We start from the raw sequence: 11,676 nt of genomic DNA, 5'->3' as shown, positions 1-11,676 counted from the left end.
CGCGCGAGGCAGGCCGGGAGCGCCCCGGCGGCCGGCGGCGCCCGCTGGTTGTCAGGGTAACCGCGCCTGTGCCTCGGAAGAAATTCTGTCCAGGGTTTGTACCCGATTTCCCGCGCAGTTGGCCGTGCCATTCAACAGTGCGAGGGCCTGGAGTCGGCCCGGCCATCGACTGGCTTTGCGGCCTCGGCCTTTGTGACCTGCAGGTCCTCTTCTCAACTGGGGACCATGATAGTAGTAGCTTCTTAATAGTGTCTCGCGAGGACTGAGTGAAAATGTGATGACTGGCCGTAGTAAGTGCTCGCAAAGTGTTCGCATCACCGTCTCTCTTGAAAAAGGTGGGAAAGCAGGATAGAGAAATGCAGGCTACTGGTTTGGTCTTCAGGGCGAGAGGCGGGACCCCAAGGGGCTAGAAAGCCGCCCCCACCTGGCGTCCACCCCAACCTGGGCTCGCGGGGCGCGGCGCGCGCAGCGGCGGACTCCTGGCCTTTGGGGACAAGGTCACGAGCGGGCGGCAGAGGAGCTGGGACATGGCTCGGTGGGCTCGGCCTGCTCTTTCCGCCTTCAGGCCCTGGGGCCCGGCAGGTGAGTGGGCCTCTTGGTTCGGCAGGGCGGGCTGGCAGCCGCGGGGGTGAGTCGGGGCAGGCGGCGCCCGGGGCGGAGACGAGCGCTTCGGTGCCCGCGCCTTGCTGGGGTTGAAAAGCAGGCCGGATTCAGTTCAGTCGAGCGCAGGAGTCAAGTTTTTCCTTGCATGGTCGGTGGGACACTGGAGAACCTGAAAATGTTAAGTCCCTGTTCACGCAGCTCAGAGGATATTCCAGAGGCCACCATGGCAGCAGTTTCTTGTTTCTTAGGGATATTTTGGATGAGTACAAGCAACACTTGTATGTTCATTGTTGACACTGTTTAGTTAGCTTTTTTTACTTAACAATACGTCTTGGACTTACTTCCATCTCAAAACATAAATGCTTTCTTAGTCTTTTATACTGATCTGTAATTCCTTTTTTTTTTTTTTTCTTTGCATGACTGTTTTTATTCGAACCACCACATCTACCGCAACGAAGAGCTCTCCAGGCCCTGCCTCACCTTACAGGAAAGGGCTTAGAGTCAGGGAGGAGGGACCTGCTGCTCCTGTCCCCGCAGGGGGAGGTCAAGATGGAGTCTGGGCTTCTTGGTTGTAGATCATTCAGACTCCTCCCATTGTCTGTCTCTGCGGGGAACTGAGGATGCCCCCCCCCACCCCCCCACCCCCGCCCAACTCTCAGTTTGGGGGTGGGATCTGTAGGATTCCATTCTATTGATGTTTCATAATGTATTTAATTATTCACTTATTGAAATAGTTTGTAATCTTTAGTTATTACAAATAATGCTGAGGTATATTGTTTGTACTCACTTTTTGGATAAACTCCTCGTAGTGGGACTCCTGGGTCTAAAGGTATACGCGTTTTTATTGTCCCCGTTAAAGTTTGTGCAATTAATACTTCTACTAGCATATGTTCATACTCTTCTATGCAGTACGTGTACATTTTGGGATCTTTGCTGTTAACCTTAAAAATAAAACTTATTTTGCCAGCAAAATGGGTGTATTCAGGAATAGCAGAGAACTGCAATCCAAGATAAGAAAGCTATGGCAAAACCATAGGCAAGTTCCAGAAACAGAGGACAGAAATGCTCTTTAATTTTTATTTTATTTTTTAAAGATTTTATTTGTCAGAGAGCACAATCAGGGGGAGCGGCAGGCAGAGGGAGAGGGAGAAGCAGGCTCCCCGCTGAGCAGCGAGCCCGATGTGGGGCTCGATCCCAGGACCCTGGGATCATGACCTGAGCGGAAGGCAGTCGCTTAACCGACTGAGCCACCAGGCGCCCCAGAAATGCTCTTGGGAAGGCTGTAATATGCAAAAACCCCTTCGGAATAAACTGGGAACTGGAAGTATAGTGGCTTCTCGTTGGCTGAGCTGTGCTCTCATTTGCTGGGCTCCGACCATCTCTCATTGTCTGGGCTGTGCTCTCATTGGCTGGGTTGTGCTCTCATTGGCTGGGCTGTGACTAGCTCTTATTGGCTGAGTTGTGCTCTCATTGGCTGGGCTCTGCTCTTATTGGCTGGGCTGTCCGAATGGGAGGAACCTCTCCTTCCTCCGCGGCGCCGTGAAGCGCAGGGTTCTTCCCGCTGGGAATGCAGAGGGCTGCGAGGAGGGAGTGGTGGGCGGGAGAGCTCGCCCTGCTGGCCTCCACTGCGTGTTAGTGAGGTGTCCTTTATTCCGTTTCATTGCCTAGGAATTGAACATACATATGGGGATATCTTAAGACCCATAGTTGTTAAGAAACGTAACTTAAGGGGCGCCTGGGTGGCTCAGTCGGTTGAGCGGCTGCCTTCGGCTCGGGTCATGATCCCAGGGTCCTGGGGTCGAGGCCCAGGTCGGGCTCCCTGCTCAGTGGGGAGCCTGCTTCTCCCTCTGCCTGCCGCTCTGCCTACTTGTGCTCTCTTGTCAAATAAATAAATAAAATCTTAAAAAAAAAAAAAAAAAGAAACGTAACTTAAATGTCCAATAATGGATTAATACTTAAGTAATGGTACATCTACTTGATGCCATCTTACACAGGTACTAAAAGTATTGGTGAAGAGTTTAATAGATCCAAGGGATCTTTCCTTCATTCCAGGAACCTTTATTGCACTGACCAGGTGTCCCAGCAAATGAACTCAATTCTGACTCTACCTGCCTGAAGAGAGCACCACAGGTGAAGGACTCAGTTCCACAAGACAGCCCCCAGTTCAGACACCAATCCAGGTTGTCTCCTGTGCTTCTGACAGACCAGCTACTAATCGGAGGTCCCCACGATCCCCTCCTCTGGTTCCATTCATTTGCTAGAGCAGCTCACAGAACTTGGAGACTGGTTGACTTAGTACATTACGGGTGTATCACGAAGGATGTTAAAGGAAATGAATGAATGGCCAGAAGTGGAGATACATAGGGTGAGGTCTGCAAGGGTCCCTGGTCCCTTCTGCCTCATGGAGTTTGGGGCCCAGGGCCCTGGCACGTGGTTCACCAACCTGGAAGCCCTCTGACCACCCCCCCCCTTCTTTTGAGTTTTTATGGAAGCTCCAACCCTCTAATCACAGTTGGTCCCCCTGGCACCCAGCCCCCATCCTTGGGGCCTTTCCAAAGTCCCCTCATGAACATAAACCCAGCTGTGGTGGAGAGGGGCTGGTTAAGCAGAACAAGACACCTGCTTCACCTTCATGGCTCCGAGGGGAGTTCAGGAACTGAGGACAAGAGACCAACCGTGGTAACAGAAGATGTGCCCTTTGCTCTTAGAAATTCCAGGGGTTTGTGGATGAAGACCAAAAAACATATCATAATATCACAACTTCCCTTTAATTCCTTTTGTGTTTCTCATAATAACTTGCATGTAGGAGGAGTTCAGTAAATGTTTGGGTGAAGACTGTAGGGGAAGAGTTGTTCTAGATGCGGAGTGACTTGGGCATTTAACAGCTGTGGCTGCAGCCAGAGCATCTTCTTCTCTTCCTGACCATCCGGCCAGTTTTCACTAGAAAATTTCTTTTGGAGACTTAACAGCTTGCACTCAGAAGAACTGCTTGACAGGTGCTTTTTACACAAGTCTCTGATGCGGCAGAATTTCCTTCAGGATCTGTGGGCATCTCTGCAGGAGTGTGGGGATGAGGGAGAAGCACTGTTTTCCCTGCTGTATTTCCTGTACTTTCTGCTGGGAAAGATCTACAGTTGTAGGTCTTCTTGAGCAAGACTGTAAGAATCATTTCTTGCTCTTGGCATTGGCAGCTGAGGCTCAGGGTGTTTGAGTGACTTGATGAGACTGGCAGTGAGCTAGGGCTCTGACTCTCCTTTGGGCGCCCTCGGCCCTGCACGTACACCTTTCTTTGTCGTGTTCCTCTTTCTCTTGTACATACCTTTCAGAAATCTGTTCTTTTGAAAACCAAGATGACTCTGTGTGGTGGGAGAGGCAACAACACAGAAGCAAGTGGACTGTGAGCAGCAAGGAAGTCCCTGACCTGAGGGTGGAGTGTGCGAGGTGGTGTGCAGGGTCACTGCAGGAAGGGAGGGGGTGTCAGCCTGCCTAAAAGGAGCAGGGAATCAAACGAGGGCAAAGTGGTTGCTCACTGGGATTCAGCAGTGGCTTCACGAAGGAGGTGGAATTTGGTCCTGGCCTTGACTGTGGGAGATTTGGACATGCTGAGGTGGAGAAAGGTCTTTTCAGGCAGAGGAAGCTGGGTTTAGGACATACAAGAGCTAGGGAATTCTTTTGCTTGGCTGAAAGGGGGGATATATAAGAGGGCAGGGTAGGGGTTGAAATTGTCACTGGGGTGGGATATGCTGTGCTAGGATGGGGAGCAGAGAGCTTCAGGGGAAACCTCACTGACAGTGTGTCCAGTGGGTCGGTCTGTGCAGAGAGTTTGCAGTGTTGGTTTTGTAAGGAGCAAAAGAACACAAAAGACAAAGAGCAAACAGGAGAATGAGTTAGGGCCATACTTCTAGAAGATGCATACTCCTGAATTGTTCTGATGTGTATGACGATGTGCTTTTAGGGTGTTTACTTCTTGCCTGAATCATGAATGAGTAAAAGAAATGCTCTCAGTTTCCTGTTTTTATGTCTGTATTCATTTTAGATTCATCACTCATTTGAGGAGGGTTGTCAGTTTCATTTGTTGAATCTCTTTTCCCATCAGGGTGGAGGAGTCTCTATACTGAAGTCACAGATGTCCTGGGGGAGGGTCATCAAGGGCCTTCTCCTGGAAGAACGGACATGGTGGCCACCAGTCTTTGGGGTGTGAAAAAGGCGCCCTGTGCAGTGGAGCTGGCAGTCCTGAACTCTGGGTGAGTTGTCAGCATGATATCAAGAGGTGAGAAGTCACGCAGCTTGGTTAGATGCCACACAGGGGCCCTAACAGCAGATCAGTAAACCCAGGAAACCTTTCCAGGCTCATGTGAGGTGAAGCTGTAGCGCTGCATGCCTCCCACAGCTGCAGACTACTTCAGTGGCGTGTTCAGTTAGTGCTACAGGCTTTGTATTATTCATACTGCTTTTGTTTCTTCCTGTTGCTTTCCTGGGTGTTGAGTCATTTTCTAAGTCCCGAGGTCCTGCTGAAGCTTGTGACTTGTACATTGTGATTTGCTTTTTTTTTTTTCCTGTGGAAGACCATCTCATATCCCTAACACTTAGCCTTGTGAGTGTCTCGGCTCCTGGCTTCTGGGGGTGACTTGAGAAGCCTTCCAGTGCTTCACAGAGAGAGCCTGAGCTGAGTCTACCCACTGCCTTGTCTTGGTTGTGGGATTCCTTTGGCTGCTGCATAGTATGAGCGGCTGTGAACATTGAAGATCAAGTTTCTGCAGCAGCGTGAATCTCAGGGCGTGCGTGTTTCTTTCTGGAATGGTCTCTAGAACCCACTTTTTCTCCTGATAGTATTTGGTGTGAAGTCTGAGACATCTGGCTTTCTTTAAATGTCACTGCCTGTTTGTCACATCCCAAGTATGCTACAGTGTATGTCTCTGCAGAGAGCACACCCAGAGCCCCCACAAAGCCCCCACACCTTTGGTGTGGACCCTGTTCTCTTAGCACTGGGTAACAGGAATTAAGAGATGTTACATCCCTTGTTTGCACAGTTCCAACTGACCTGAACTTTTTGCTCCCAATTAAGTTTTGATTTCTGAGTTAAGACTTCTTTCTCTTGTAGCCCAATAGTCATCCATGATGAGAAGGGTGGTCATTTGGGGGGACAGGAGGGAAGTGTATGATCATTCTAAGTGGTGGCGGTGGTCAAGTGCTAGCAGAAGCTTAACTGTCCCTGGTCACCTGGCCACTCTCCTTTTCTGTCAGCATTACAGGTGGAAGAAGACCCATATCTTTTTCTGCTAGTGCCTCAAGCATCTTTGGAAGCGGAGGCAACAGTAAGAAGGAGAAGCTTCTTCTGCAGGATATAGCGGAGCTGATCCAAGCCAGAGCCTGCCAGAGGGTGGTGGTCATGGTGGGGGCCGGCATCAGCACGCCCAGCGGCATTCCGGACTTCAGGTGCCCTGCAGCGCCCAGCTCCTCCCTTGGCACCCTGGTCTGCCTCACGGTCCTGCCCTCTTCCTCAGGGCTCAGAGCCTCTTGCTCCTCTTTGCAGGTCTCCCAGGAGTGGCCTCTACAGCAACCTGCAGCAGTACGACCTCCCCTACCCTGAGGCCATTTTTGAGCTCACTTTCTTCTCTCACAACCCCAAGCCCTTTTTCACTTTGGCCAAGGAGCTGTACCTCAGGAGCTACAGGCCCAACGTCATACACTACTTCCTGCGACTGCTTCACGACAAGGGGCTGCTTCTGCGGCTCTACACACAGAACATCGATGGGCTCGAGAGAGGTGAGCCGTCCTCCTGTCGCCACCTCTTCTTCTGCAGGGAAGGCTTTGGGTGCCTGCTTCCGGGCAGTGCTCACCCTGTCCTCTGATTTCAAGCCAACTCCTTATGCCTTTGTCCCTGACAGAAAGTCCACTGTGTGTTTAAGAGTCACCGTTGGGATCTCATTGGTGGACTGTGAGTTTTGGATAGAACTAAAGTTGACATTGGGAGCTTCTAGTTTTGCTAATCTGATATGATGATTTCTTTTTTAAGAAATTTATTATGAAATTTTTTGAGTGCATAAAAATAAAGAGAGGAAGTAATGAACCCTCATGCCCTCATCATAGCCAATCCTTACTTTATCTGTCTTCCTACCCCCCACCTTCTCTCTCACCCCCAGTTATTTTGAAGCAAATCCATGACATCATAAGCCTAACCTATAAACAATCTATAAGTGTCTCTAGAAGATAAAGACTTTTAAAACATAACTACGATGTCATTGTCACACAAAGAGATCACTATTCATGCCTTAGCATTATCAAACTCTTTGTATAATGATCTCCTGGCTGTCCCGACAGTGGCCACAACCAGTGATGCACAGATGGTACTGACTGCTGACTGTGCATCTTAGCGAGGCATCTGCTGAGCCTTTCTCTCACGGGCAGCGACGCTGATAGGTGCTGATAGTGCTGGCTCTTAGTGAGCCAGCCGCAGCTCAGCCAGGCTGCAGACGTCTTGTGGTTTGTAAAAAGGAGTCCCTTGGACTCCAGGAAAATGATTCCTTGCTGGAAGGACTCTGCAGTTTGGAACCACTTAGGCAGCAGTGGATGCCCCATGGGGATGATCTCTTCTGGAGGTGCAGCAGGACAGGCCTTGTGGGAAGGTGGGAGTATCTGGCCGTGGGCTTTAGCATATGGAGATTTATGACAATAACGGGAACAGTGGAAGCCACTTGCAGCTGGGACTGTCTGCCCATCCATAGCTCAGAAGCTGACAGTGGGAACAGGTAACTGTCATAAATCAGTTACCTGTGTTTGTTTTTCTACAGGTTTTTTTTTTTTTTCTTATTAATACAGTATTTATTTGTCTTCCCTCTGTCAAACCCTGAGGCAACCACTTTCCCCAGGCTGCCTGGGGAGGTAGAGGAAAAGGAACATACAGGGCAGACAAGACACAGGAGAAAAACCTATGGGATGTGGAGACGGCTCCTTCACATGGCGAAGATGAGAAAGGCCACCATCAAGCAAAAGAGCCCCATGGCCTCTGAGAGGTCAAAGCCCAGAATGGCGTAGGAGAAGAGCAGTTGCTTCAGAGAGGGATTCCTGGCATAACCAATGATGAGGCTCCCAAACGCAGTCCCAATTCCAGCCCCAGAGCCAGCCATCCCTACCGTGGCAGCCCCAGCCCCAAGGCACTTGGCTGCTCTGTGGATGTCCCTTGAAACGGCGCTGGCTCGGAAGCTGCAGCTAGGAATAAGTGAAATCAGGGGACGTGGGGCTGCCAAGCTGCTGAGGCTCTCGTCTGTCAGTGTCTCTGGTGGTTTTAGCACGGCTGCAGACAGTGATCGGCTCAACAGCTGACAGGTGCTCCTGACCAGGAAGGGGGGTGGAGACGAACTTTGCACAGGCGGACATTTTCCGGGGATGAGGGGCTGTGGCTGGAGAACTGCTCCCAGTGCAGAGAAGACAGAGAGGGGCCGGGGCGGGGTGGGGGGAGGCTCTACATTTTTTTTGAAACTTACTGTCTTTATATAGTTTTTTTGTTTTTTTTTAAGATTTATGTATTTGAGAGGGAGAGAGTGAGAGCACGCACACATGTGCCCATGGTGGGAGGAGCAGAGGGAGAGGGAGAGAGTGAATCTCCAGCAGACCCTCCGCTGAGCATGGAGACTGCCTTGGGGCTCGATCCCATGACCCTGAGATCATGACCTGAGCCGAAATCAAGAGTCAGATGCTCAACTGACTGAGCCACCCAGGCGCCCCTATATAGTTTTTTTGCTTTTACTTGGTATCTGTAGAATAGAAAATATTTTCCTAGGTATCAAATATAGTTTTATTTCAACTTAATCAAACTTGTTGACAGGCTTTGTTTAACCATGATTTGGCTCCATCTGGGAGCCCTGATCCCTGTGCTTATTCTGGTCAGTGGGACATTATCTGTAGGTGGTGGAGGCAGGGGCACCAGGCTTGCACTGAGGGCTGTGACTCCCTCTGGGGGCCTGCCAAGCTCAGAGCTCATGCTCTGGGAGCCAGCAGCACTTAGCTTTGGTTTGAATTTCAGTATCTGGCATCCCTGCCTCAAAGCTGGTTGAAGCTCATGGATCCTTTGCCTCTGCCACGTGCACTGTCTGCCGAAGGCCCTTTCCAGGGAAGGACATTTGGGTGAGTTGTCATGCTGCCACTTCTCTCCCTTCTGCACTTTGCAGTGGGAGTGATCTGGAAAAGTGGCATTTTATAAGCATCGTATTAGAAGGACAACAACAGTAATGGTATGAAACGTTTTTATTTTTAAATTGGAAAAGTAATACACACTTGTAAAATATTAAGAAATATGTAGGGAAAAATGTATCTCCCTTCAACCAGTTCCTATAGCCCACTTGTAACAGTTTGGTGTATAATGTTCCAAGGCTTAAAAAAATAGGCATATCTAAACATACATGTCCATATCTGTGTACCTACACCACACAGAGTGACAGTTTTTTTTGGAATAGGGTAATTAAAACTTTTTAAAATTTATTTGAGAGAGAGAAAGAGAGAGCATGAGTGGGGGGGGTGCAGAGGGAGAGGGAGAGAGAATCTCAAGCAGACTCTGAGTGCAGAGCCCGATGTAGGGCTCGATCCCATGACCCTGAGATCATGACCTGAGCTTGAAACCAAGAGTTGGACACTTAACCGACTGAGCCACCTAGGCGCCCCAGTATAGGATTATTAAGTTTAATATTCTACAAACTGCTTTGTTACAGAACAAAATTTTATGGATATCTTGTGTCAGTAACTACAGCTCTGCTTACCGTTTTTAGTAAGTGGAATATTAAATTTAGACATTCACCTACTGTGGGATATTTTTTGATGTTTGTGATTTTTACCATTAGGAATAATGCATCAATGACACTTGTGCTCATACCCCTATGTACTTCTGGGGATAGTTCTGTAGGATGGGTTTCTTCAAGCAGAATAGGATAGACTGGAAAATCTTAAATAAAGATGAAACTCTGAAATATTGATGAGGCATAGGACCCCATCTTTTATTTTTTAATGAGGTCAAATTCACATAACTGTAAAATTAAACATTTTAAAGTGTACAATTCGTTGGCATTTAATATATTCACAGTGTTGTGCAACCACTATCTCTATCTGATTCCAGAACGTTTATATCCCCTCAAAGGAAAACTCTGCACCCACTAACCGGTCATCCCCCTCACACAACCCCTGGCAACCATTGGTCCTTTTACTGTCTCCATGGTTTTGCCTTTTCCAGAAGTTCAGAGTTGGATTCATACATATGCAGCCTTTTCAGACTGACTTCTTCACTTAGTCAGATGCCTTTAAGTTTCCTCCATGTCTTTTCATGGCTTCATAGATCACTTCTTTTTAGTGCTGAATAATATTCCCTTGTTTGGGTGGACCACAGTTATCCATTCATCTACTGAAGGTCACCTTGGTTGCTTCCATGTTTTGGCAATTATGAACAAAGCTGCTATAAACATCCACACGCAGGTTTTTGTGTGGACGTGAGTTTTCAACGCCTTTGGTAGATACCAAGGAATGCGACTGCTGGATTGTACGGTAAGAGCATGTTTCGTCCTTCCAATGTTTAGTGGCTGCACTGCTTTGCATTTCCATCACCGATGAATAAGAGCAGCATTTGGTGTTGTCCGTGTTCTAGAATTTGGCTGTTCTGATAGGTGTGTAATGGTATTGTTTTGTTTTAATGTGCATTTCCGTGATGACATACGATGTGGAGTATATTTTCAAATGCTCATTTGCCACCTGAACATCTTCTTTGGTGAGCTGTCTATTCAGGTCTTTGGCCCATTTTTTAACTAGGTTGCTCATTTTCTTATTGTTGAGTTTTAGGAATATTTTTGTATATTATGGATAACAGTCCTTTATCAGATATCTTTTGTAAATATTTTCTCCTCATTTGCAAATATTGTCTTCTCATTTTCTTGACAGTGTCTTTCACAGAGCAGGGTTTTTAATTTTAATGAGGTCTAACGTATTTTTCTTTCATGGATTGTGCCTTTGGTGTTACCTCTGAAAGGTCATTGCCAACTCCTGCTCTGGCCCTTTGTAATAGCAGCAGAAACAAGGGGTGAGGGCTGGTTGTTTAGGGGCCTACATTTGCTGGAGTTGAAAATTGAGAGTGGTAGTGGTCTTTCTTTTAGGTGACTTATCTAGGATGCCAATGAGCTGGTTTGCCAAATTAACTAAGTCTGGAGTGGACAAAGTTTCCCATAAGATGATGGTTCAGCTCATTAATAAATGGAGTTAAATGGTGGATTTAGCATCTGAAGGAAGAATTTTCTTTGAAGACAATGTGGAGTCGAATGTGATAGTCATGAATTGGTTCATCAGGCTTCTCTGTGCAAGTCTGAATCTTGTTTTGATCAGCAGGCTTAGGAAAAGGTACTGTAATTGCTTGATGTTGGCTTGCAGCCCTCTCGGGAGCTCCTGGCTGTGATCTAAAGCCGGCCCCCGTTGGCAGAGGGCTGGGAGAGACCGAAGAGGCGGCCACTCCAGGTTTGTAGGTGTCCATTTTAATCATCAAGGGAACTGACATAACAAGGCTTGTCCTGGGCAGCAGCAGGATGGCTGGATCCCCACACCTGCCTTCAAATCTTAAAAATTTATAAAGAGGCCATTAACTGGGCTCAGCCCCATCTACTCTGCAGGTGTTCTCAACACCACACCACATCACCATCTCAAGGCTGTGTCCTTGGAGCAGCCTCTGGGATGGGAAAGGCAAGGGGAACCCACATTCCAAGGACAGGGGAATGGAGTGAGGAGCCTCCAAGCGCTGGGGTCCAGGTCACAGGTCAACTGGTGGTCATATATCTTTTTGATGACCGTCTCCAACACTCAGTGGAGATTTCCAGCGAGTGTTCTAGCACCTTGTCAAAACTCAGGCATCTGTTTCTCTAAACCCCTTTCAGGATGCTCCCATTGGGTTGGTTTTATCCAGCGTTTGGCCTGACCCTCACCAACAAGCATGGGGACCAATTGATATAAATCTGAGAAATCAGATGGGTAAGTTTGAATAACTGTGTTACATTCTTCAGCAAATTTATGGGGTCCTCAGTCACTTTAGGAAACTCTTTCACTATGGCT

At 48.2% G+C, this 11,676-nt stretch overlaps 1 protein-coding gene and 1 pseudogene across 6 annotated transcripts in view; one reads left to right on the top strand and one right to left on the bottom strand.

Moving 5' to 3' along the window:
• Window positions 1–37: 37 nt before the first annotated feature.
• The window catches only part of SIRT3 (sirtuin 3), a 20,641-nt gene continuing 9,002 nt past the window's right edge, over window positions 38–11,676 (top strand). The window contains exons 1-5 of one of the 6 annotated variants that reach the window (XM_081797456.1): window positions 40–582; window positions 4,700–4,847; window positions 5,848–6,039; window positions 6,137–6,369; window positions 8,627–8,727. In XM_081797456.1, the coding sequence (XP_081653582.1) occupies window positions 528–582; window positions 4,700–4,847; window positions 5,848–6,039; window positions 6,137–6,369; window positions 8,627–8,727 (729 nt within the window). In that variant the 5' untranslated portion in view covers window positions 40–527. Of the gene's footprint in view, window positions 583–4,699; window positions 4,848–5,847; window positions 6,040–6,136; window positions 6,370–8,626; window positions 8,728–11,676 lie in introns of those variants that run through there. The other 5 variants (XM_031037314.2, XM_031037316.2, XM_006741786.3 and 2 more) reach the window with 5 other exon arrangements.
• Window positions 7,404–7,980, bottom strand: LOC102739617 (ATP synthase F(0) complex subunit C2, mitochondrial pseudogene; annotated as a pseudogene).

Source organism: Leptonychotes weddellii, chromosome 11, assembly GCF_054177405.1.
Source record: "Leptonychotes weddellii isolate Sample4059 chromosome 11, ASM5417740v2, whole genome shotgun sequence".
Taxonomy (NCBI): domain Eukaryota; kingdom Metazoa; phylum Chordata; class Mammalia; order Carnivora; family Phocidae; genus Leptonychotes; species Leptonychotes weddellii.
This window is presented reverse-complemented; position numbering and strand designations above follow the sequence as displayed.